The sequence below is a fragment of the Rhinolophus hipposideros genome (genome assembly GCF_964194185.1).
Source record: "Rhinolophus hipposideros genome assembly, chromosome: 19".
Classification (NCBI taxonomy): domain Eukaryota; kingdom Metazoa; phylum Chordata; class Mammalia; order Chiroptera; family Rhinolophidae; genus Rhinolophus; species Rhinolophus hipposideros.
In genome coordinates this window covers 24382884-24409799 of record NC_138065.1, presented here as the reverse complement: position 1 = coordinate 24409799, position 26916 = coordinate 24382884, and the positions used below count along the sequence as shown (strand labels likewise).

The window sequence follows — 26916 nt, the reverse complement described above, 5'->3', positions numbered from 1 at the left end:
TGCACACGGATCATGATTTTATTTAAAAATTAGCAAATACTGTAGAAACATTGATGTGTAAATTTCTAAAATGCTGCATCTTAAGTTTAGCTGGCAAACACCACCTTAGCTATAAGCATGAGTTTAGTCTTCCACATAGAAACCAGACACTAAACTGTAAAACAAAAAAAAAAGCTTCCTATTATTTGAAAACACCAGTTTAAGTAGAAGATTGTAAAAATGCATAGATCTGTAATAAAAGAATTGGCTGTACAAGAGTACTCCCCTTTCACAGTATTCCTTTTTACTTCATATGCGAGTTATTGGTTATGCTGTAGGAATTTAACCATTACAGCACTAAAAGGCAACTATTTAGGGAAGAGGCAGAAAAAGGAAAAAGGAATGTATGTAAGGCAATATTTGTTTTAGGTACAATAAGCATAATAGTGTTTTAGGAAGACAAGATAAAAATTACTCAAGGCTAGCTTGGTTCTCACTGAATAAAAACAATGGGCTAAATACTGAGCTCCTCTCTGTGAATCTAATAATCAATGCCTTGGTCACCATATTGGTAATCTCTGGGGTAGTCATCTTGGTACTCGCCATGATACTCATCTGGGTATTCTGCCTGATAATCGCTATCACTGATTTCTGACCCATTTGTTCCTGTTCCTTGGCTTCCGTTGTGAATGACAGGTTCTGTTGGAGCAGCACAGTATTTGGGATCATATACTTGCCGCCCGAGCCCATACACACTCATTCCTTTCTGGGAAGCGACTTTGTTGGTACCCATCTGTAGAGAAATTGTTGAGTTGTCCACTGGTTGTAAGGTTAGCTTCTGATCGTAGATGTCTCTTCTAGTACCGGGTGCCAACATCCCCGCCTAGAAGCAGAGTATAAAAATTAAAAGAGCAGCTAAAATCTACTCTTCTGAATATTTTATAAATGATGAAATTACATTGAATGTGAACACTAATATAATAACTTTCCTTTGGTTCAGGCGTAAAGCTAGCTTACCAAAATATCCTGATGGTGAATCTCTCTTACAAAGCAATATTCATTGGCTTTTGAACTAGGTTGCCCTGCCTTCAAATCCTTGCTCTGCTAGAGAACTGCCATGTGCCTCAAGCAAGTTACTTTTAGTTTTAGGTTTTGCATAGGTAAAATGGAGGCAATACCACCTACTTTGGATTTAAAGGAGGATTAAACATAAAAAATGTACAAACAAAGCGTCATGCTGGCACACCTGAAAGTTACATTTGAATGTCTATTATGATCATATACAGGAGCTGGGTTACCAATTTCAAAAGGCTGAGACACAGAAGAGCCATTTCTTCAGAACAGCCACTCACCTCCTTTTCAGAGTACAATAATTCATACTTCATTTCTCCATTGGTGTCAGGCACACACTTCCACATTTAAGTCAGTAAAAAAGCAAACTTGAGTGGCAGCTATGAGAGATACAATGCCACACGTGGGAGGACGTGTCCCATAAAGGGTGAACAACACCAAATCTCCTCTTGGGGTCATTAAAAACAAGCACACACTGGTTAGATATGAGACCTGTCTGTCCACCAATGGGTCTGGGAACCTCCTTATGAGGTGCTGATGGTCAGTCAACAAGGAAATAATTCCATCTTGTATGGTGTTCAAATATTGGCATTTTCACCACCTGCATTTCCATCTGTTGTACTCACATCCACACATTTAATAGGAATGCTAGCTAAAAACACTTCTTAGTAGGACACCAGATAATAATTTTACCTACCAAGTTAATTAAGAGTTCCTTTAAAAATAAAAGTCAGAAGCATTAGAATGAACAATTCACTTGGATTTGGAGCAAGAACACTGTAATAAACATTTCTTTTTTCTTCTGGTTGGGTAGAAAGGCCAGCTGTTCTAACTGCTAACAAAAGCCATGAACATACACCATACTTGCACTGCTACAGAAAAGGTCCTTTCATTCTTTTGCTTTCTCAGCAAAACCTCCTTTCCTAAGGAATATACTCTAAATATACCACACAAAATATACCTACTTTGAACTTAATTAATAAGAGTAACGTAAGTGCTCACTGAAATAGCCCTTTTGTATGTTTTGCTGCAAGTATAAAAAGGGATTACTTACCTGGCTGGCTCCTTTGTTGGTGCCCATCTGCAGACTAATCGTGGTCTGGTCAAAAGGTTTGTCAGTTTGCATTTTGGGATCATAAAGATGCCTCCTGGTCCCATAGGCTGTCATACCTGCTTGACTGGCGCATTTGTTGGTTCCCATCTTTTAAGTTAAGAAATAAAATTAGCACTATTACCAGAAATTAGCAAGATATACGAGACAGAGAAAACTTTGTTCTTCTTAAAAGATGGAAGTGGCACGATTAAGTCCCTTCCTGTGCTGAAGCTGTGGTCAACTAGATACAAAGTCTCCTCCATGCTTGCACAAAGTTCAAGGTGCTCATCTTAAAAAGAAGAATTTCAAACGATTCATTGGATATAAAAACTTCATAATTAACAGTATAACAACATGCACAACAGGAAGGGATGGACAGACACAAAAAGTTATTACAGTGGCTGAATTATGGATAATTAATTTCCTCTGTTACTCTTCCCCCTTATTCTCTGTAGCATAGACAACCAAGTTAAGGGGTGCCTGCTTCAACCACTTAAAAGAACAGAAGCCAGGCAACATGCTTTTCTACTCTAGGTATGTTTTGCTTAAAATATGGTAGCAAATGCTAGATGTCTTCTCGGGAAACTTAACAGGGGCTTCTTTAAGCTTCATCAAAATCATCCACATTTTCATGGTAAAAGAATCCCATTTTATTCCTCCAACTCATGTCACTGGACAGAGTCAGACACAGAACGAAGAATGTGAACTCAACCAAGTTCAGAGGAACAATAATTAACTTCCCTTCCTCACTGAGGGTAATATGGCTTCACAACCAGTCAGTACACCTTGTTCTACTGGTTGGGGACACGTTTCTACTGTTGGTCTTTTTTCCTTAAAAAGATTACAGGAAAAATTTATTACTAAAAGTAAAACATGTTCATTGGAGAAGATTCAGAAAGTATATATAAGCAAAAAACAAGGGGGAATCACTATAATCCCACCACCCAGATATTCACTGTAAGCATTTGTATGTATCCTTCTAGTTTTACCTTATGTGTCTATGTATGTATCTATAAATACACATGCATATAAATATATACATATACATAAAAAATGCACATGCATCTTTTAAACAAAATTGTGGTAACACTGACCATAGAATTTTATTACCTGATTTATTTTCCTTAATCTTTGAATTCTTGTCTATCATTTTTATATTACTAGTTCTTTTTAGAGTTATCATAATTTAACCAACTGACTACTATCTGGAAATTCAACTTTCCAATTTCTTAACACTGATACAATTTTGTACTGTATAAAAATAAATCCATCTCACACAGACTCAGCAAAGACAGAGGGGCACTGTATCAAGCAGGTGTCAGATAATAAAGACAATAGCATATTGGGCATTTAGCAATGGTGTTTTTGTGACACTTTTCAGGGGAATAACGTGAAAGGAAAGAAAATAGTGCGTGTATAGTGCTTTCTTAGTTTAAATAAATGACTTTGGCATTGAGGTTTTGTAAAAACTGCCTCATTTAGTCAATAACATTTATTGACTAAAAATAATAGGGGGGAAATCATTTCCTGTCAAGCCAGATGGCGTGCCTAAGTTTCTCCTAAAATCATCATAATCTCATGAGCTTTAATTGGACATACATTGTAAAAACCACATATTTACCTCCAAAAACCTACATTATAGTCTTATCTATTACTTATAAGAGACACTTTGCATGGTGAGAATTAATGATATAGAATAACTGATTAAGCAATATCACATTATTTACCTGCAAACCAATTACACTTTGGCCAGCTTTTAATTTTCCTTCATCAAAACGTCTTGTTTGTTTTTCTGCATACTTAACTCCAATGTCAATGGTTGTGTGGAAGCCTTTTGTTTTAGCCTAGACAGAAATATGCACACTTACTGAAAAGAAACAATTAAATGAAGATTTTGCCAACAGAATTTTACAGAAGTAGCAACAAAGAAATGATATAGCCCATGGATGAAGGCTTCATTAGATATGATCCAAACTAGGGGTTAAAAACTTATTTAAGACCATTCAGTAATACACTGTACCTCTAAAATGTGAGTATTCTAATTAAGCTCTCTTGTATGAGGCAGCTGATGTCAGTAGCCTTTCCACAAAGCTAATAATTATGAAAGAGATGGGCTTCTCCCTGCCTAGTCTGAACTCCCACGGGAGAGCAAAGAGATAATTCATCAACGTGGTGAGAATTTTTTAACGAGCCATTAAAGGCATATACGTACCAGACCTGCTAGAGCCACCAGTGTAGTCTGAACCTGCGTCATGTTTCCATTCTCAAAAAGATCATTTGCTTCAAATATGTCATGTGGCTTCATACCATAAGCCTGAATAGCTTTAATAAAGTTGCCAATGTTCTCCAACTATAAAGAAAAAGAGTCATAATTTTTGGAGGTAAATAGTGACATTCATATTATCTAAGACTTCTACATCCTCATGGTTCAATACAAGACTCTAGGCAGAAAGGTACCGGTCAAGGACTCTTGACCATACATACTAAGTACAGCTCACTCTGGAAAAAGAAAACAGTAAAAAGAGTACTTCATATTGGGTCACATAATGGTCTTAATAGTATTTTTAAGCAGTAAAATTTTTTCATTTCCTCAAAGGCAAGTTCTTCCTTACATGCTTTTAAGAATTCTGTGTCACATTAGTAATCAGAAATGAGATATAATTCCCCAATCCCTCCCTGAAAGATTTGAGTAGGATCCTACTGTAAATTGAAGGGAGTTTTGCCCTAACTCATGGATTGTGCAAGAATGAATTGCTGTAAGGCAACTCACAATGCTTAATAAAAAATCTTTAGTATTAAAAAAATAATTTATTATGTTTTAATTTTAATTTAAAAGTAAATTTGTGGTTACTAAATGCTTATTCTATCTCGAAATACATACTCAAGACTAAATTATGCAATTTTACTTTAATTATACATATTCATAAACTAAGACTATGCTTAATACTGTGTTCTACAGTCAGCCATTAGTTATGTTAAATTCCTTGCTTTTTCCTTCTTTTGTCCTTCTTATGTTCTAGATTGTATTTCTCTGTATAAGCTATCAAATCCCCTGAGATGAGACACACTAAATATAAGAAAAATTCTAGGTTAAACATCTAATAATCATAGAACTAATTCTAAGTAATTATGGAAACATTAAAAATAACATGGTAAAACATAGCCATGTGCACAAATTTCTGCTAAACTGTCTATTTTAAAATGGTAATCAAGTTTTCACTGCATAAAGATTAACCAACTAAAACAAGAGGTTGCTTGTTTGGCTGTTACCTGAGGCCAGTTTAACGAGGACTCATTGACCTTCTTCACGGAGCCTGGCTGTAGCTTGTTTATGAGTCTGAAAAGAAAAGTGTAACAAACACCTTACTTATTGGTCATACAATAATGAGGATTGGTATGTAAAGTCGGTTCCTTTCATGTCAGTAAAGGATGTACATTTGTAGAATATCAAGGTTTCACACCCTGGACTGGGAAGCAAGGCAAGACAGCAGCTTATAGAAAGACTAGAAGAACAGAAATGGCCAAATCAGAGTCAAAACTTACTCGCAGAGGATTATGCCATCTTTTAAGCCCAGCTGAAAGTTGGTGCCAATGCTCATGCCGGTCACTTCTTCTATCCAATTGCGAAGATCTTCTTCTGCTTGATGATCATACTTGGAAGCAATCTGAAACACAAGTAACTTGAGAATTTTCACTAAATCATCAGAAACTCCTGACTTACAACTTGCTCTGTGATCCATTAGGACCACAGCTGTGACACGCAGTAAATTACACTCACTGGAGTACATTAGCTAACCTAACCCACTAGTAAAGCTTCAGTAACTAATAAAAATGTTTTTGGTTAAGTCAATGTTACATAAAATTTGAACAGCATGTGGAGAGAAGCTGGGACTGAGAAAATAATATGGATCGAATAATATGGATCGAGATAAAGGAAGTGAAAAGGGTTAATAGCATATTACAATATGGCACCACACCAGCCATAAACTTTAAAGATTAAATCACTATTTACCACATTCCAAGAAAGAGGATGATAGGGTTCTGATGCATTCAACCATTTTATATAGTATTGCAAGTGGCCAAGGCGTTATCAATCCAACAGCACTGTTGTCTGGAAAACTCTGGTGTTTCTATGCCTTCTATTGGGCTTCTCTCTCTCTCTCTCTCTCTAATTATTCTACAACTCTGTTTATGTTGTCTATATCCTGTTAGACTACTCAGAGTTACTTTTGGACCCTTAGTACCTGACTTCCAAACATTTAATAAAACTAAAAGAAAATGTAACTCTTTACTTACAAAATTCTACAATGAAGGCAATTTACTGACATAGATGCTATACTATTATTGTACATGCTAAAACTACCACAGGTTTTGAAAGATCCCTTCATACCTTCAGACCATAAACCTGTTTTTTTAAAAAGGCAATAAAATTTATACAAAAGATGGTTAAAAATCATATATTCAAGTTCTTCAGCTTGTTCTTGTATTCGGGTCCTTAAAGAAGCAGGTCCCTCAGAGTTATTAAAGCGAAGAACACAGCTGGGAGAAAGGAAAGTTTGTGTGTCATTTTCCTTCTCATTAGCACAGGTGAAAACGCCAACATCACGCAGCCGGTGGAGACTATGATGAGCTTGGCAGTTACAACACTCTTGGAAATGGAAATAAACGTAGAAAGGTTTAGTTTAATTACTGAAAAGAAACGAAGTGGAATGATGACATTTTCGTCATGCGTGGAGAAGTCCTTCAGGCTCTACTCTACGTCAGTCGGGGGAACCCTCTCCCCCTGGGGGGAGCGATCTCACCAATGACTGTGTCATTTAGGGAGACAGCAGTCTTCATCACGGCACAGAATGGATAATTCGTTTACATTGTAGATTTACTTAACCAGGATTACAAATGGAAATTCACTGAGCTCATATTATTAACTAACACTGTGCAATGTTTCCTAGACCAAATTTTGGCCTGGAGGTTAGCTTAATAAAAGATAAGTTTAGGCACAATGTAAATAAAGCTAGCACCTAATGTCTGGTGATTTTCTGCCCCTCGTATCTCTGTCCCCTAAAAATCACACATCTATTCTGGTTTCCTGCCAACCTGGGTTTCAAGGGCATCAGACGTGGCAACAGGGATGGAGGACATAGTGGTGCTGGAAGGTTTTGCCACAGGGACGCATCGGCCTCTGGAAGCAAGAAGGAGCTACTATTCCTGTTATACCTGCGATAAGTATTCTTAGATAATACATCTCCCAACATATCAAACACATGTGTTCACATATGGCACCTTTAGAAAATGGAATAAGTTGGTGGAAAAAGATTTAATACTTGATTATATTTTCACACTTGAGTCTTATTATAAGTGGCTGGAAGAAATTCTATATAAAAAAATTGGGAGCGGGTAATGCATAGAAAGAAACAGGCAAAAGAGAGAGGAGAAATTAGTACTCCTTCTGCATGAACTATGGAAAGCAACCTCTAAGTTGAATTGTTTTCAAAAGTGAAGCACTTTCAAACTATGAGATGCATTTCAATAAACCTAAAAACAAAACTGACATGCTAGGGTATGTGTGTGGAGTGTCTGCCTTGGCTCTGAGCCTAGCTCCACCCATCTTGTTATGGGCCATTTGTTAATTCATCTTAACTTCTGATCCATTTACTGTCTATATAAAAGGAAAGCTGCTGCAACATGGATGGACCTAGAGGACATTATGCTACATGAAATAAGTCAGACTGAGAAAGACAAATACAATATGATCTCACTTATATGTGGAATCTAAAGAACAGAATAAATGAGCAAACAACAGATTATTATCAGAGATACAGAGAAAAAAATGATGGTTGCTAGATGCGAGGAGGTTTGGGGGACGGATGAGAAAGGTGTAGGGATTAGGAAGTATACATTGGTAGTTACAAAATAGTTACAGGGATGTGAAATACATTATGAGGAATATAATTAATGTTCTAAAGACTATGTAGGGTGCCAGATGGGTGCTGGACTTATTGGGGGGGATCACTTCATAAATTATATAAATGCCTAACCACCTGAAACTAATATAAAATATTGAATGTCAACTATAATTATATACATGTAATATATATATATGTGTGTGTGTGTATGTATATATATATATATATATAGTCATGGGATGTAAAGTACAGCATAGGGAATACGTCAATTTTTATAATAGCTATGTACAGTGTTAGATTGGTAGCAGATTTAGTGGGATTATCATTTTCTGAAGGGTATAAATGTCTAATCATTATGTTGTTTTGTATACTTGAAACTAATTTTAAAGATGTTAAAAAAAGTAGAAAAAAATGAGAGGCATACATACTCATATGTATTGGAACATATAATAAGCACACAATGAGAAATGTTGCTGATTTAATTATGCTCTAATAATAGTTTTCAATTTCTTCTAAAAAATAGTTTCCTGTTCTTTGTTTAGAAATTTAGATTCTTCGAATAACAATATTTGCACATGGGGAAAATGAATAAGGCCACTGAGTGGGAAGCTGAGCATTAATCCAAATGTTTTAGGTAAAGAGGTAATAAATGAGTTAGGTTTTTACTTGGGATTATTGGCTCTGTATTTTAAGAAAAAACAAAGTTAAAGCTACAAGATAGCGTCATGAGTCCTGACTAAACCCAGGGGCTGCTGATATGCCTTCTTTTCCTGTCATGTCAACAGTACTGTTATGGAAGACCATCAAAAACAATACCGATGGAAAGAACAAAGTCCTTGAAATCAAAGTTGGGTCTTCCTTGTTACTAAGTGAAGATCCTACAGAATCATCTGATACACTGGCTAAAACCACAGAAAATATGGAGTGGGTTATCACATTGTAGTTCATGAAAACCATTCTCAGATGGTATATAAATACACGAAAACCATAGCCTATACTTACATCCCCATCTTTATAGTAAATGTGTATGTATGTATATCTAAGCATGTGCATAAATTTTTCTTTTATTTTCATCCACACCATTTTATACAGAGGTTCATATGAATACATTTTCCATTGAGTTTCTCATTAGAGGACAAAGTCATTATACGAGAGGGGAAAAGCACTATCCACACATCCAACGATGCACTAAATAGAACAGAGAATTATGCCTCTGTGGGTAGGAGGTAAATATGGATTTAATTAAGCACACATTGTTGTTTGGCAAGTGGAATTTTTAAATAAATGAATGTGAAAAATGGTGTGTAGATGTCGGACAACCAAAGTATGGAATAAATATAGTGGACATTGTAAAAAAAAAAAAAAGGAAAGCTGAATTCAATGAGTACACTAGGTCTCTTCTCATTCAAAGCTGTCTAAACAATTTAGTCAATCAGCAAAAATTGTAATAAAACTCTATCTCTCCACTTTTTCCAATGTAGAGATGGAAGTTATGTTGGAGGGCTTTTGGGTGTTTTGTGGGGTGGTAGTGGTAATTGTTAACCAAATGAGACCAATTATTTAAACAAAAAACTATAGAAGCATATTTATGTTTCCATTGTTCAAAAAGTGTCTGAAAGATCCAACACCATGCCCGAACCACAAAGTGGCTACAGATCAAACTTGAACTATCGCAGTAGGAACATCAGAGAGGAAATTTCCTTTTCTCTGTTGACTGTTCTCGTCAAGGGAGTGATGAGAGAAAAATCAAGGACTGAAGTCAGATGAACATGGCTCAAGCATGACTCTACCACTGACTAGTTAGTTTACAGGGTTGGGGCTCTGGACAGGTGACTTTGTCTCTGAGACTTAATGTAATAGCACATGCACAGAAAAAATTCATAAGCACATACATACAAAGCTCAAGGTCCCAAGTGGTAAACTAAAATGAAAACTAGGTATGCTCCATGTGATGTCACTGTTGGTTTTGCCTTAGGGTTTTCCTACTCAAATACTGCTAATATTTTTTAAATAAGTGAGCTTTCTGCAGTCAAGCCAGCTAACTAAAACTCACTATTTCCAAATATGTACTTCTTTTTAAAAAAAGTTTAAAATGAAAAAAAAAACTGTCTAGGGGAAAAAAAATCAATTCCAAATTGCCTCTTAGCTTAGTTCCACAGGACACAGAAATCTTAAGTGTTTCTTTTAAAAGTATAATATATCAGAACACAACCCAAACAAATGATACATAATATCTCTAACTACAGAGGTTATTTTTGAACTGTTTGATATACATATCTTAAAATCCAAGGACTGAGAGCAATTAATATAAAAATAAAAAGTAAACTTTGACACAAAGTTTATTCACTGTTTTCATCTAAAAAGCTTTAATTTCTGAACATGAAGCAGAAAATGCTGACATTTACTTTCTTCCAACAAGAAAGTTAGCTTAAATTAATTTTCTCATTAACACCTCAAGGAAATTTTACTCTAATTTGTTTAGAAATCACTCTTCCAAGTTGTTTATAAACATCATTTTCTTTACTCTTCTTCAAGATTTATTTGACCTTCCCCAGCGACTTTCAGAGTTCCTGCCTGGTTCTCTCCAGTCCACGGTAGCCCCTTTCCTCAAAGCCCGTGCCTCCTTTCCTAAACACCCAGATTCCCTAAAAGCAGTGCCTCTCCACCCTTCCCAGTCAAGGCACACTTGCAAAAGACTTCTGCACAGAGGAGAGCACCAGCTGGAGGCTTCTCACTATAGCTCACCAGCATCCCCCTTGCCAAACACAAAATCAAAAAGCAAAGGCAAAGAATATGCCATTTGCAACAACCAAGGATGGATCTTGAAAATATCATTCTAAGTGAAATAAGTCAGACGGAAAAGGGCAAGAACCATATGATTTCACTCCCATGTGGGATATAAAATAGAAAGCAATAAATGAACAAACTCAGACACACACAACAGTATGGTGGTTACCAGAGGGGAAGGGGGGAGAGGGGAGGCTGACCAGGGTAAAGGGGGTCAAATATATGGTGACCGAAGGAGACTAGACTTTGGTTGGTGAGGATACAATGCAATACACAGATGATATATTATAGAATTATACACCTGAAACTTACATAATGTTACTAACCAATAAATTTAATTAATAAAAAAGGGCAAATAAAAATAAAAATGAAAAAAAGCCTCTGGGGCATTCAGTCCAGTTGATCATCCTCCCTTCTGTGCTCCTGTTCTGCTCCCACCCCTGGCGTCCTTAGAGGCTCCTGTCTTCCTTCTCTTGAGCTCAGGCCCAGGGTGGCTTCAGCCTTCTGCTCTTCCTACAGTTCTCTCAGCAGAACAGCTCAGAGCACCAGTCTGGAGTCACCTTCAGGTTCAAAGGCAGCTCCGTCCTCTCTAGCTAGTGACCTTCTTTTGGATTTCTAAAATAACACTTATTAAAAAAAAAAAAAAAGGTAAATGGTATGTAGAGCATGCATTCTCAATGGGGGTGATACTGTTCCCCAAGGAGGGGACAACCTTAGATACTACAATAATTTGTGACCCTCTCCAACAAACTCGACTCCTTTGTATTTAATTTTATGGAGGTTGGGAAGTAATCAGGAAAAACATCTACAAAGACTCTGGGAAAATGATGATGAAAACAGTCGAGAAACACTGAGACAGAGTAAAAAGAACAGATCTCTCTTCACACCGCTCCCCCAAGTCCTACTCCCCTCTAAGAGGTAAGCTCCTACCTGCTAACAGTGAATCATGTCTAAAGCAGCACTAGAATTCAATCCCCTTCAAAACACAAGTCCCAAGGCCTAAGCCCTTCCCAGGCAATGAGGTCGGTGAAGTCTCCCTCTCAATCCCTACCAGGGGTACAGAGTAATGAGGGAAACCAAGCTTCCAAAACCATCCCAACAACTGATCCAAGTGCGGCCCCTGCACTGTTTTACAGGGCTTCTCAGCATAAGCAGGGAGCATCAGCCAACGTGAAATTTAGTAAAAACACAGGGTGTACCTGGCATGAGACAGAGTGGTAATATATGTGCCCAAGAACTGTCTCATGGGCCCGCTTACACCCAGGAATATTTGAGAATCTACTAAACAATGGAGACATGTCTTTTCCCATATATTCCCTCTTACAATATATTCTCATCACAATACTTGATAAAACCTGCAAGCAGACAATTCCAGGTTACCATCTCTGGTGGTTACAACAGTGTTCTCCAAATTTCAGTCATGCCTGAACTCTCAATTCTCACCAGTCTCCCTGTTTTGACCACCAGGACAATCCAGTATTACCCCAAGCCCTCCATGTAAAATCACATTCAACATTAGCTTCCCTCTCTGAAATGTTCCTATGTGTCCTGGACTCCTCCTTCAGTTGCTTTCTCCATCACTCCTTCTTTCTGTCCTTCAAATGGCTACTCTGTACCATGCAAGGTTCAAGCACAAAATCTCTGCCTTAAAAGCTTACATTCCAGTGGAAAGACACAAAGATTAAATAAGGTGTGTTAAGACATTTGCCAAAAAAATAAAGTAGGGTATTGAAAATAAAGGGAGAACAGAAAGATAGGAAATAGAAAAATAGGAAATTTCCATCTGAAATATCAAGATGCCTCTTCCCCTCCTTCTCTTTATCACTTGCCACTTTGATTCCTAGTGCAAGATAAGGAACAGGCATTTTTCACCCACCTTAAACCCCACTATGGAGCCTCCAAGCATGTCGATACCTTTGCAAGTGTTTTAAGTTTTCATGTTGGGAATACAACAGACTAGTGATCACATGCTTTGATATCAAACTTTCAAAAACTTCCAAAAACTGTGTTCTCAAGTAACTGACCTAAGTAACTTAACCCTGGTGACCCCATTTCTCGCAGATAGTCAGTCTCCTTCCTTCCAGGGTCACTGTGACATGAAACCCATGCCATAGGCAAAGCCGCCAGTCTAAATACCTGACACATGTCAGAATTAATACACTCTATATCAGCTTGAGTAGAGATACAAAGCTTTCTATTCACTGAACCCCACTGAAACTGTCACAAACAGTTTATTGTCACAATAGTTTAATAGTTTAGCTTATTGTCTACATTTAAAAAGAAAGTCCCACTGTAGACAGGATCATCTCAGTTACTGCCCATCACCACTCTATCACGACTGTCCCTCCCATCACTGTCATCTCCATACTTGTTCCTATCTCTGTCTCTGCTCTTCTCTCTACTTGGACTGTATTTGCACCCCAAATTCTCATTTTCCTCCCACATTATTGCTGATAAAAAAGATGAAGAAACTTTTTTAAAAGCAGGTTTGTATCTTACGGGGGGCAGGGGGATGGAATTCTACAAACAATCTAGAATTCTAGAAACTTTCTATTTGTGACAATGATGTCATCGTAGATTGCATGCCTTCCTCAGATCATTATAGAATCTGAGACTCCCTCTATGGCATAAACTTGCTAAAAATTTGATGGGGAATAACTACTGAGGGGAAGCAGACTTTCTCATCCCAAAATATGCCTTTTGGCATAATATTTTAAGCTGGTTATTTTTAAGAAACAAGATTCAGGAAAAAAAACCTTTGACTCTCCCCCTAACTGCCTAAAAGATAACCTTCTCCAGGAGGGGAGTTATCATCTTAGATAACTAGTTTAATGTGAAGTAAGTGTGATAGACAGGGAGGAACCTAGCAAGGCCTACTTTATCAAAGTCCTCTCTGTGTCCCACTGTTAAAGCTGGCCCAGCAAACTTTATCTACCAAACATTTGCTTTGCCTTCTGCCCTTTTCCTTAGCTTAATATGGCATATTAGTCTCAACTGCCCAATACATCCTTAGGTCTCATATTCTTATGGAATCCCCATATGCACATACGTAATTAATTCTGGGCATTTTCTCCTGTTACTCTGTCTCATGTTAATTTATTAGCCCAGACAGAACTTAGAAGGTGGGAGGAAGTTTCTTGACCATCCTCCAACACAATACATTCAAAACTATGAAAAATCACATTTGCCTCAGGTAAATAGGTATGCCAGATAAGAGCATTTTAGGCTCAAATTGAGCCCTTCTTTCAGAGGTACAGGCAGATCTTCCGATCAAGGTACTAGCATGTGGTACCAGCACAATTTTTTCCCCTCCAAATATATATATATATATATATATATATATATATATATATTCAAATAAATACAAAGACATTATGACTCAATATACGAATACTGTGAAACTCAAAAAAAATTAAAGCTTTAAAAATAACTTAGGAGGAGTTGGTCCAGTACCTAAAGTAAATAGTACAACTAACAAACAGAAACATGTGGAACCAACAGAATGTCAATTTTGTCTTCTCTACCTAGAAAATGACCTTCGGACAACAAAATTTAGGATATACAGAGTTAAAAGTGGATTTTGAAAGTTCTAATTTAAACAAGGAGGGAATAAGGATAGAGACTGAATTCCCAGAAGGATCTAGACTCAGAATAATGATTAACAAAGATGTGCATATTTAACAGCTCACTGTGAGAAATCTTGACAAACAGTAGTAACAGGGCCTTCGAGGGTAAGCAGGCACTTGGGCCAGCATAGGTACGCAGGGCATATCTAAGAACACCTGCCTATGTCTTCTTGAGGGCAGGACAGGCTTCATTGGTCTTTGTACCTCTAGAGCCCATACTGGACACACAGTGGGTTCTCAAATGATTTGTCATCCACTGACAGCATTACTAGATGAGGAAAACGCCAGATTTACAGACGTCCCTTGTTAGGGAGGCATCTGCATTTGAATGCTGTTGACTTGCACAAGCATCGCATCTCCTTGATCTACCCATCTAGTAATCTTAGATGGATCGCTAGGGACGTTTTGTTTTACTTTGTGATAAAGGTCCCTTATGTCCACGGGCCTCCTGAAGTCCAGCTGAGTAATCCTAGAAGTGGGGCCTGGTCAGAAGGAACAACCATGCCCACTGTGCTGACCGACGTCAACACAGGAGGAGCCCCTGGTGATGTACCCGAAGGCTGAGATTTAGATCTGTTCTCTTCTGTTTGGGTAACTTAACGATTTGGAAAATACTTGGCATACTTATTAAACTTATAGAAAGTAAAATTCAGATAGTTTAAAAAGAAACAAAATTTGGATTCAGAAAGACAACAGCTTAATAAATTATTCAACATACATGCAAAATCCTGCCCCAAAGTTCTAGAGCTAAATTGTAATGTTTACTCAGTGAGTCTAAAAGAGCTAATGCTACTATGGTCTGCACAGGCGTACAATTCTCTATAAAATACTATTGCTCGTCATATTTGTTTGATCGCAACAGCCTCCTGAGGTAACCAAGGAAAGGATTACTTAAATGAAACATCACCCCTACTACAGACAGGGAAAATCAACTTGCCAAAACAATGCTTAGAATCCTCCTTTGACGGGGAGGTGCCTTGTCTGCCTGACCAAGTGACTGCATTGATCAAAACAATGAGTTAGGGCTTTGTAGTCAAATACAGGAGGTAGTTAATAATCCCACTGTACCCTGGTGGGTTACACTGCATCTGTGGCATGATCAATTCTGGGTGCCACACTTCGAAAGAGAGCACTGAAATCAGTTTCTAGAAGGAGCAACTGGGTAGGGAAAAGATCAGAAAAATCAGACAGCCTACTGGGAGAGACTCGGTTAGCCAGGAGTGGCTATATACGACCTAGAAGGGACTTTGGGGGCAGGAGAAATACCATCTAACTATTTCCATGAAGCCATATAGACGAGGGAGTTGACTGATTCTGAATGTCAAAGGAAAGACCAAGATAAACCCGTAAATTCTCACGAGATGGACAAGAGACATGGAGGAATGGAAAGCCAGCACGTGAGTGTCAATGAAGCATAGCTGGGAAGGAGGCCCATAAGAAGGCTGGCTAGACAACATGCTCTTATTCCAGAGGAGTCCACTGGGTCTTGAACTTGATGTTACTGTAGAAAGATTGCTGAAAGAGGATCTTAACTGAAGCCCCAGGTAAAATAAATTAAAACAGACCTCTCACCTCTAGAATTCTGAAGGGCCTGTACCTTACTCATCACAGTATTTGCAGGTATCAAGTTTTCGAGCATCTGCACCTCCTCAGCAGCTCTCTTGGTGCCTCCTAAATAACCTTGAGTTGGACACATGAATAGCAAAAAGGGGTTTTGTCTTTTCCCATAGTTACAAGGGATATCATGGTAGTAATTTTCCGTAGCTTTGGAATGTGTACTCACTCCTTGTCAACTATTTAGCAAGTTCGCCTCATAGGATGAGTCTCAGTCCATTATGACCTGAGGCATGAAATCCACCTGTACTGTCTCAAGTAGAAATTGTAGCTCATCTCTGTCAACTTGGGAAACTGTCCACTGACCACATTCATCCGAGTGCTCCCAGCCACCTACCCCAAAACTGAGTCAAATCATACTCTGCTCCTATACTCTGAGCTACTGATGGGACAAGGCAGAGAGGAAGCCAAGGAGAAACAGATCCCAGCATTTCAGTCAGCTTTTAGTAAACTGGGAGTTCCTCTTGGGGACCCAGGTCTGGATCCAGATCGTGAATGCTTTTCCCGCTCACTACTGTGGAATCTGCCATTTGAGAGGTGGCTTTACACAACCAGTGAAGCACAGAGTGGGAACGCATTGTTTTAAACATAGGACAGATGCTGGCTGAAAAGATTTCACAGGAGTCTTACAGATACATTCACTGTGCAACTGAGTTTTACTCCCAAGTAAAAATTAGGTATGAAATTCCATTAAATTAAGATGTAATTTCCCATTTGCTCTTTTTCAAAAAAAATTATATTGTACCTCATATACATGCAAAGATATATGATACTCACTTTTTGAGACCTAATTAGGTAAAAACAGTTTTGGTTTATTCGGTTTTAATGGAGAGTGTGAAAAAAGGTGAAGTCAGGCGTAAGGTTCAAACACCTACAATCTACCAAGTCCTACACAAATACCACCAAAGACATGCTTTATACAAAGGCTCTTATACATCAAGACGAAGAAGGAAATAATCAAGTTACAGATTGACAGATGTCCTAAAACAGGGAAAAAAAAAGCCTGCACAAGGCACCCTCCACACCTTGACAGTAAACACTTCCCTGACTATAAGGCAACCCGAGCACAGAAAAGGAGGGAGAAAGAGCGCTGCGTTCTCCAGCAGGGTGCTGCACCCCAACACAAAGGTCTCCTGGAGACTGGAATGAAGGCTGGTTAAAGACCCCCTGCACAAGGAGCAAAATAAACGCAACTTGGCATCCCTTCTAGATCAAGGGCCAAAGGGTGAGGACAGAGAAGCACGCAGGCTGCAGAGGAGGGGACTCAGCAGAGAGAAGCAGCCAATCAAATGTGTGCTCCACATGAAGGCCTTGCCTGGACCATCTCCTCCAGTCCCCGCTGCCTACACCAGTGGCTCTGTGGCAAGAGGAATACAACAATCGCAATGGAACAGGAGATGTCTTATCCATCAGGTTCTGTGTTTTACTGGCCCTTTTCCTTTCTCCTTTCTAGCTTGCTTTGGGAACCCTTGTCCCCCTGCTACTTTGCCCCCACCCACCATGCATATCAAGACCTTCCCTTTATTTGGTTCATCGATGGGCACAAACCACCCCGTCTTATCTGAAACGAGCATCTTTGATTGATCGAACATGTGGCCAGCCTCAAACACAGTCCTGTTTCTCTTTGATTTCATGACAAACCTCTCCATTTCCTAACTTAGTGCTCCTTCTTACCAACCTCCACCCCCTGGGAAATTTCTGAATATGATCATTCAAAGTACACCAGTGACTTCTCAATAGCCAAATGCAGTGGTCTGTTTCCAGTCCCCCTGCTGTCCTCTCTGCAGCACTCTTGGAGGCCCCTTCAGTCTCTCTTCCTCTGGCTTTTTGTTCAGTGGTACCAGGCTAGAGCTTTCCTCTTTGGTCTGCCTTCTCCACTTCCCCTTGAAAGACACCAATCCTCCTGAGTTCTGGCCTCAAATTAAAATGTTTAGGAGCAGGGGCTCTGGAAATGGAATCCCATCTCTATCACCCTTCAGTTTCCTTTAAGTCAGAGATCATCAATAGCACTTACATTAGAGGGTTGTTGGGAAGAATCAGTAACTTAATTGATATAAATCTTAAGAGCTCAACAAATGTCAATCCTTGTCCTTCTACCTATGCTTTGCTGGCCATTCTTGTCCAGATACTAAATACTCTTTTGAATTCAATATATCATGAAAACCTATTACTTGACACTATTTAATAGCCATTTTGATAAGAGATCATTTTGATGCTGCTTAAGCTTTCTATTTAAAAAATGATTTATATTATCAAATAATTTGCAAAAGAGATGCCCTCCCATTCCTTAGCCTTATCTCACTGGCAACTCCCACTGGAGTCTGGTGGGAGTGATGGACAGAGAAATGGTCACATGTGTCAGTGACTCAAGACTTGATAATAAAGAGCTAAAGCAATTGACCTGAATTTTGACAAAGGTGCTCTGATACAGTCTTGTCTTAACATCAAGAGATCTTCCTTCTTTTGTGTACCATTGGTGGGGAGTATAAACTGACTTTTTTTAGAGCTATTTGGTAATACCTATAACACATGTAAATGTTAGGTCAAAAGTTATACACTTTTCCACACAAGTACTTTTTAAGGAAATATCCACCAGTAGGACAGTAATGAACGAATAATGGAAATCCATACAATAGACTATAATTCATTTTCTAAAATGTAGAAGTTCAAAGTTGTACAAGTGGTTGAGATAAGGGTTACAGGATATTTTCGCTTTTTTATTTTAATGTCTTGGTACTGTATGCATTCTTCACAACAAATATTTCACTCACAAAATAAGGATAAAAAAGAGAAGAGGTTCTCAGAGGCAAGGAAGATGGCACCCCAAGGTAGATGTACTGTCTTCATGCAGAGATGACTTGTCCAAAGGGCTCGGCAGGGATTTGGACCGAGGTCTGGCTTCCGAGCCTAAGTGTTCCGCACCACTGGACGTTCTCCCACACCCGCCCTCCTGACCCAGCTGAGAGAGACTCTATGAGGACCACAGTCTAGGGCACAGGTAACTAACTATGCTTGGAACTGTGAGTTCCAACTGTGAGTAGGAAAAGGACTAACAACAACAGAGTAGGGTGGTGGCATACACTCTGCCTTAACACAAAGTCCTTTCAACTCATGGAGAAGTGACAGTGCGTCTAGAAGCAACCACCACCACCATCACTCTATCACTGATGCGCTGTGAGTAAGCTGTGGAGTTGGAGAGAGTATGGATTCAAACCAGCCCCTCCGGGAATCTGCAGCCTCAAAGAGCACTACCAGCATGGTTCAGAAGTTCATAAGACCCTTGGCAGAGATGTCTCAATTAAAACACTTTAACTCTTCTACTCACCCCTATAAAAAGTAGCTGCCTGCCTCATGCATGTTTTAGAAGGTGCTATAAGACAGGCTGCAGGAAAGGGTGTCAACGGCAGAGCTGTCACTGAAGAAGAAAAAGAAAATTTCAAAATCAAGCCCAGAGGAGGAAAATGGGACATGAAAGCTTGGCTGGCAAAGCACATGCCTGTGTGTGTGTGTGTGTGTGTGTGTGTGTGTGTGTGTGTGGCCTTGGGTTGGCGGTGGAGGGACAGGGAATTATGCAACATCCAAGTCTTTGAAGAAAGGTAAGGAAAAAGCAGAGACAAATGCATGTTAGTCTTTGGAGCAGAGAATGGGCCCATCAGGGGAAGGATCTGTCCACCCATGGACTCTGAAAAGCAGCCCTAGGATCCCAGCTCAGTTGCTAAGAAGGACCAAGGGCCTGACAAGCTCACAGTATGATTAATATATGTATAATCTTTATATTAGAAGTATGATTGTTGTTGCTATTTTTGCATTCAAAGTAGACTCACATGTTTGAATTATAAGAGACTTACAACACATGGTATTGATTATTTCCTCTCCTATTTCCTCCCACGTGAAACAAAAGGAGGGAGGGAATGCTGCAACAATAAGGCACACACTCTATCCATCTGTGGAGCTTTCTGCAGCACTAAGCAGGCTGAGATGCTTGGGGTAAAGAAGAAAGATCAGCATGCAAACATATGAGAAGGGGAGGAGACGAAACAACAATGATATCACAGCCAGCCCCATCTAGCCACTCAGCATCTAGGATCCCTTGGACAATTTGATGAGGAAGAAAGGAAAACAACCATCAATACTTAGGTTTTGACTTACCCAGAAGAGTACTTCTAAGCCCAAAGGACCTTCTCTTTACCCCACACTCATATCCCCAATGCCTTGGCCTTCCCACTGCTGATGTACCCACCCAACAGTCAGTCCCCTCACATCCTGAAGCTTCCTGGTCCTGGGGGCAGAAAGAAAATGTTGAAGAAGTTCCCTTCCTACCACGTGGGGAAAACTAGGAATTAGTCCTGTCAACTCATGGACTCGCTTCACACAGGAGCCTCCAGTAACAAGCAAGGCTTAAGCACTAGAAGGTAAATATGTTTATCAGTCACTGTGGAGAAATACGAGCCCTCTCTGAAACCAAGAAATGAAAGTTGTATCTTGTTTAACAGAAATCGATCTTTTAGGAAGAAAAAGCCAAATAATACCATGACCAGAAATAAAGGCCTCTAGCTCTACACAGAAGTCCTGGCCCCGAGGGCAGTGTGGAGCAGAATGAGAACAGGGTTAAACACCCTGGGATTTCACTGAGGGAAAACATCACAGGCTGCTGGGGAAGAGTTGTGGATAGGGACTCTGGGGGCAGGTCACAGCCCTGACAGAAGTGAAATAGAGTGGTACAGCTTGGGCATCATGGTTCCTTGTCTGCCGAAGCCTCATTCAGATAGAAACAGATTCATGCACGAATATCCAATTCCTGGAGATAATCTTCCTTTATCTAGAAGATAAAGAAAGCTCAGGAGAACACAGGACTGAATCTACCCAGCAGAGAACCAGCCAACAAATAAAACTTTACATAATGTGTGTGTACTCTTAGTTCCAGGCATTATTTTAAACACTTCACATGGATTGTCTGTCTTATTTATGTCTCCCAACAACACTATAACGGTGGGTATAACCATAGCCTCATTTTACAGATGAGACATACACAGGTTACTTGCCCCAAATTAGATTAAGAGCCAGAACCAAAATTCCAACCCAGTCTCCATGGTTCATGTTCTTGGCCATTAGGCTCCACTTTCTCACTAAGAACCTGGAGGAGACCTACCAAACATCTTCATGTTCACAATGATTCCCATGGTCATGTTTTTATAAAATTTGCAAGACATTTTTGTATCTTTTTGTAATGATGACCCCAAAATTGTATAAATTTCAGGCCCTACAAACAACGTTGATCTACCCCAGGCTCAAGAAATTCTTAAAAACCTGAGCACAGTATATATGAGTAACAGTTAAAGAGTCCACGATGGCTATGAGTTCAGAGTTAAAAAAGAACCAGAGCACGTAGTATATATGTTGTAGAAGCCTAATGCCTAGAATAAAAGGAAATGTGCCAAAAAGTTTGAAGGACAAACTCCCTTCCATGACCTAGTCATACTGAGAAGGGAAATAAAGCATGCTCTCACTCTACTAGATATAACGATAACGACTGAAAAACCAAAACCATACAATTGTGTGTGTGTGTGTGTGTGTGTGTTTTAACGTTACAGATTAATATTAATTGTGCTTCATGATACATTGTTAAGTAAAAACACTCATTAATCCTCATGACTCCATCTGGAAGGGAAAAAGGCATAGGAGGAAAAAAGGATATACCTCTGGTTGAAAAAAGGTCTTCATTGTTAAGATTATTTTTGAAATCTAAAAGAATGAATAGAGGCAAATAGTACAATTTCCAAACAGTATGTAGCTGTAGGTCACAGGATAGGGAGCTTGATAATAATACTTACTAATGCTCCAGAGTAGATAAATATGAGCATTTTAAAGAAACAGCATGGCACCTCTTCTCAATTCAGTAAAATGTATTTTCTTTATCTTCTCTATCCTTTTTGGTCAAGGGGGGACCTCTACTGCTCCTCCCTAATTTGGTAGTCTAAGAAAGAATCTCAGCAACAAAGAAAGAATTATGTTAGTAATAACTTTTCAATGTAATATTACTAATAAGAGAAACTGCTGAAAAAAAATCTATAAAAGTCACCTTGTCCTTCAAAAACATCTCACTTGCACTACAGAATTCCTTTACATAGACTACTCAAACCGTTAATTTCTAAAGATAGTAAAATCTATTGCTGATGGATCGATTCATTAAATCCACAAACATTATTGAGCATATGCTATGTGTCAAGTTCTATTCCAAACTATAGATCTTACGTATCTCATCAGTGAAAAAGAGCGAGATCCTGGTGCAAAAAGACAATAAACAAAAAGTTTTGAATTAAAAACCTATTTCTGAACTGCAAAGTGAAAAAAAAAAAAAGATAAGCTAAACCAATCTATACATTTTTACCATGATTCTGGTGTTCTAGCTGCAAAACAAGGCAGACCACCTTAGGGTACGATTTACAGCTGGAGTCCACAGTCATCCTGGAGTTACTCTGATTGGGGGCACCCTAGGATCAACTGCTTGATTAAATGGAACTGAGCAGGAAGGCCAGAGGGGCCTCATGGGATACTGGACCCAAAAAGGTTTTTAGCTGTTGAGTGATACCATTTTGAAACCAAGCAGATTCTGTGAGCTCAGAGCTACTTTGCTTCAATTAGACATTCCATGGGTACAGAAAACTGTTAGATTGTGCATGCCAATTCCATGCTTAGTATTCCCTCCCAGAAAACATACCAAGGTCAGGTCATCTCAGCTCCACCCACTGCTCCCTAACAACCCACTTCTCCTAGTTTCCCAGAGACCTATAAGAAAAGCTCCCTGAAGCATCTGCTCCAGGACATGCTTCACTGCGTCCTCAGCTTTACAGAAAACTACCCCGTCTCCAGTATTGTGTTCAGAGCCAAGTATCAGGAAAGCCTGTGCTTCCTTCCCCTCAGGACCTCTCATTTTCTCACCGCTTATAAGGCACAGAGATGTTTCCCCTTACATTCTCATCTCCAAAATGCAGTCAAGGGTCTGTATATACGTGTTGGACTTTATTACTTTAGGTTTCCATTCCTCACCAAACAACCTATATCAGCTTCTGTATTTTCCCTGACTCTCTACTCTATTATGACCTTTGTAGATTGTAAGTTATTGATCCTTTTGTTATGAAAGAGACGTCGTTCATATTCCAGGCTGAAGGATTCTATTTTTTAAGGCGGTTTCAAATACTTCCTTGCCCATTAAAAAAAGAAAAAGTATATTCTACCAAGTATTATCATCTTGTCAAACAAGTATCTTAAGTTTATAGATATTTCCCTGAAATTTTACTAAAAGTACCTAAGATCAAAGGCTTTCTCAATTCATTGATGAACCGCTTTCACAGATCAAAAATGAAAGACCAAAGGTTTATTTAATAGAAATAGAATTACTTAACAGGCAAGGATATACAAGTCTAAGAAGTACCAACAGCTACAACGTAAGTTCATTGAGTACTTAATACAAGCCAGACACATCTCAACAACATAGAGTTTAGGGGTAGTAATTATTATCCCCCCGCCCATCTTACTGATTAAGAAACTAGAACAGAGATATTAAATACCTTGCCCAACACCATACAAGGCAGTAAGTAGCAGATGGGGACTAGAAACCCACGTCTGCTTGACTCCAAGGTCCATTCCACATTGCCTCCTCAGGATACTTATGCTTTTTCCACTCTGTCAAATTAGGTTTCAAGGATAAACAAATATTCTTACATTTAAGTGACTTAATCTGTTATGTAATACATAAAGAAAAAGCAGGAAGGACTTGAAAGGTGTCCAAACCAAGCAAGGATCCTGTTCCATATACTCACTCATCAGGTGGTTCTGAGCCCTGAGTGGAAATGCAAGCACTCATACAAAGGCCCAGCAAGCATGGATATGTAATTCCCAAGCCCAGAACAGATTAAAACAGAATTACAGGAGTAATCATGATGTCAAGAGGTGACAGGTGGGCAGCAAAAATGGGTGTGGGTGGCAGACAATAATGATCCTTGAGTACTTCACTAAACTAAGACACACTCTTAGAATTAAAATTCTTATAATATTTCAAGTTTCTTCTACAATCATGGGCAAATCACACCCTTCTGATTTGTAAATGATATTGGATAGTCCTCACCTCACAGGGCTGTTGAGATCAAAAGACTTCCTATGAAAGGATACTGTATGAAAGGACCATGTAAATGAAAAGGGTTATTTTAAAAAGGGGTTTGGTGCTTAAAGGGATAAAACCATAGTTACAGCTAACTTTCCAATGTTTCAGAACACTGAAGTTTTACTATTTTAAAAAAGTCTAATAGTGGTCTAGCTTCAGTCTATGCCTTCCCTTCAGTCTGCTCAATAATAAGTAGGAAAAGGGCACAAGCTGCTTTATTAGTCAACAAAAAGAAGTTAATATGGATATTAACATCTAAGAGAAGCTAGTCACTTGAAGGACTGCCAAAGTTATCAGTGCCTCATTTACAATGCAAAAGGTAGAGAGTAGACTAAGGCCAGCCAAGAATCACAAGAGTGAATTAAAATTAATGTGTACAAGCCAGGCCAGGGTATCACATTCAACAGTGTGGGGATGCAGATTCCTCCGAAAAGATTCTTAAAGCTCCGTGTGTAAATCTTGGAAAGAAAAGAACACTATTTTGCAAGTTTTTCAGTGGGTGAGGTTTGTAGTCAACTATAAAAAAACACACAAAAAAACATAAAACTTTTCGAGTAAGGGCCATGCACAAGACAAAATAAAGGACCTAAACATTTCAATTTTAGAGATATGGACTAAAATCAACTCCTTATTTCAAAGATTGCTCAGAATTTATTAAGAACTGAATTATATATGAGGCGTAGATTGTAACAGGGGATGAGAAGAGCCACAATTCTTCCTTGGGGTTTGACAAGGGTGTGCCTCCTCACTGCATAACGCGCTACAGACCGAGCACCCCCCCACCCCCAACACTGGGATGCTACAGCTCCCACAATGCCAGGGTACTCTAGATGCGGTGGCCATCCCAACGGGCAGCGGCTCCCGGGAGGCGAATGGGAATTAAAACACAGCGGCTTTCCTTTGTGGCGCTTTGACCGAACAGCAGAAAGGAGACAATGAGCGTTCTGTGCGCAGTTCCGCGCCGATTGGCTGGTCTCTCCCCCCAGAAACCCTTGATGTCATGGACTTGGAATGTAGGGAGGGAGGAAGGAAGGAGAGGATTTGGGGAGGGGGGCGCCTCTCATCTCTTTCCCAGACCCAAAGTCCCAAGATAAACCCGACGCATTCTTCTGCTAGGCAAAATAGCAACTCTGAGCGCGCCCGAAGCCAGATCACTCTAAACTACAACACGCCTCCACAAATTAACTCTGAACAAAAGAAATCCACGAAGACACCCTTGATACCGTTAGAGCCTCATGTATACAAATTTCTCAGGGTTTCATAAAAAAACCTCAAATCTCTAGCTGATATCACTCCAAAGCGGTGCTCTCGGGCTTTGTCTCGGTTTCCCACAGAAACGGCAATTCGCCCCAAGGCACCGAGATTCGGAAAACTGGGAATGGTCCCCGGGGTCGAGGAGACGGGCCCCGGGAAGAGGCAAGGAACAATGGGGGCCCCCTCGTTGGCCACGTAACCGCCTAACTTTGCTTGAAGCTGCATTCGACCCGGGGATCGGGATGGGAGAGGAAGCTGGGTCGGCAGTAGCCCCGGCCGGCGCTGCTCTCGGGGTCCCTACCCGTTCGGACCGGCCCCACCTAAGAGCGAGTGACCGTGCAGGAGTGCCCCCTGCCCGGAGGGCCGCGTCCTGCAGCCACGACCGGCTCCCGTGCCCCCAGGCCCGCGCGGCGCGATTCCAGGAGCTGGGGAGCCCCCGCCCGCCGCTCGTTCGGCCCCCGGCGCGGGAACAAAGCCAGGAGAGCGCCCAGGGACTGCGCCTCCAGCCCCGGATAGGATACGGACGCGCAGCCACTCTCCGCAGCCCCGACGCCTCCGCTCCGCAAAGACAGCAAGCCGAGGCGCGCGGGAGGTGGCGCGGCCCGGCGCCGCCCAGTCGCAGGGACCCCACCCGAGCCCGGGCGCACCTTATTCTTGACTTCGGCCGAAAGCCCGTAGGAAGGGCCCTTATTGAAGTGGGTCATGGTGATCGGCTGCGGGAAGAGGCTGCGCTCGGCTCGGGGGTTCTCCCACTCGGCTTCCCCGCTCCTGGCCCCGAGAAATGGCCGAAGCGCCAGAGGCTCGAAAGTCGCTCCCCTGGGCGTCGGAGGAGCGCTGGCGGTGCCTCAGAGGCTGGATCCGACTAGGTCCCGCAAAGCCTCGGGTCGGCTCCGGAGTCCCGCACGCACTGCCCCCACCTCCGCCCGCGGCCTTTGGGGATTGGCCCGCCAGCCCGACCAATGGAGGGCTGCTTGCTCCCGCCTCGCGGGCTAGGGGCGGTGCGCTCCCTCCCCGCGGGGCCCAGGCCCCAGCCCTGCGCTCACGCCACCGAGGCTGCCGCGAGGTGGCCCCTCCTCCGGGCGGGGCAGGCCAGCGCACTGACTGGGAGCCCCTGGGGGTTTCCCGGTAGCCTGGAATTCCCGTCAACTTCCAGGCCTCCGCTGCTGCGTCCGGGGCAGGGGGGGGAAGGGTCGCACTACCAGGGCTAGCCGTGTGTTGACCTGCAGCCTCCGTCTGCCACGTCCCCAGCGAGCCCAGAGGGAGGGCCGGGCCCCTCCACCCGCTGCAGAAAACCCGGGGCGCAGCCTTGGAGCCGGGATGCCCGAGAAAGGGGGCCCCTTCTCCGACCCCTGCTTTCTCCTCCGGTACCTCGCCGCCTCCCACACCTGTTGATCTGACCTCTACCCTGCTGCCGCCACGGGAACAGTC

The 26916-nt window shown here is 40.8% G+C and overlaps 1 protein-coding gene across 1 annotated transcript; it reads right to left on the bottom strand.

Annotated features, from left to right (window-relative positions):
* On the bottom strand, positions 1 to 26916 carry CNN3 (calponin 3). Its single transcript, XM_081026776.1, has 7 exons — positions 26136 to 26916; positions 5687 to 5808; positions 5414 to 5480; positions 4356 to 4493; positions 3871 to 3987; positions 2105 to 2251; positions 1 to 862 (listed from the first exon to the last, which is right to left on the bottom strand). Exons 1-7 carry the CDS (start codon positions 26190 to 26192, stop codon positions 521 to 523), a joined length of 990 nt encoding a protein of 329 aa, XP_080882902.1. The 5' UTR covers positions 26193 to 26916; the 3' UTR covers positions 1 to 520.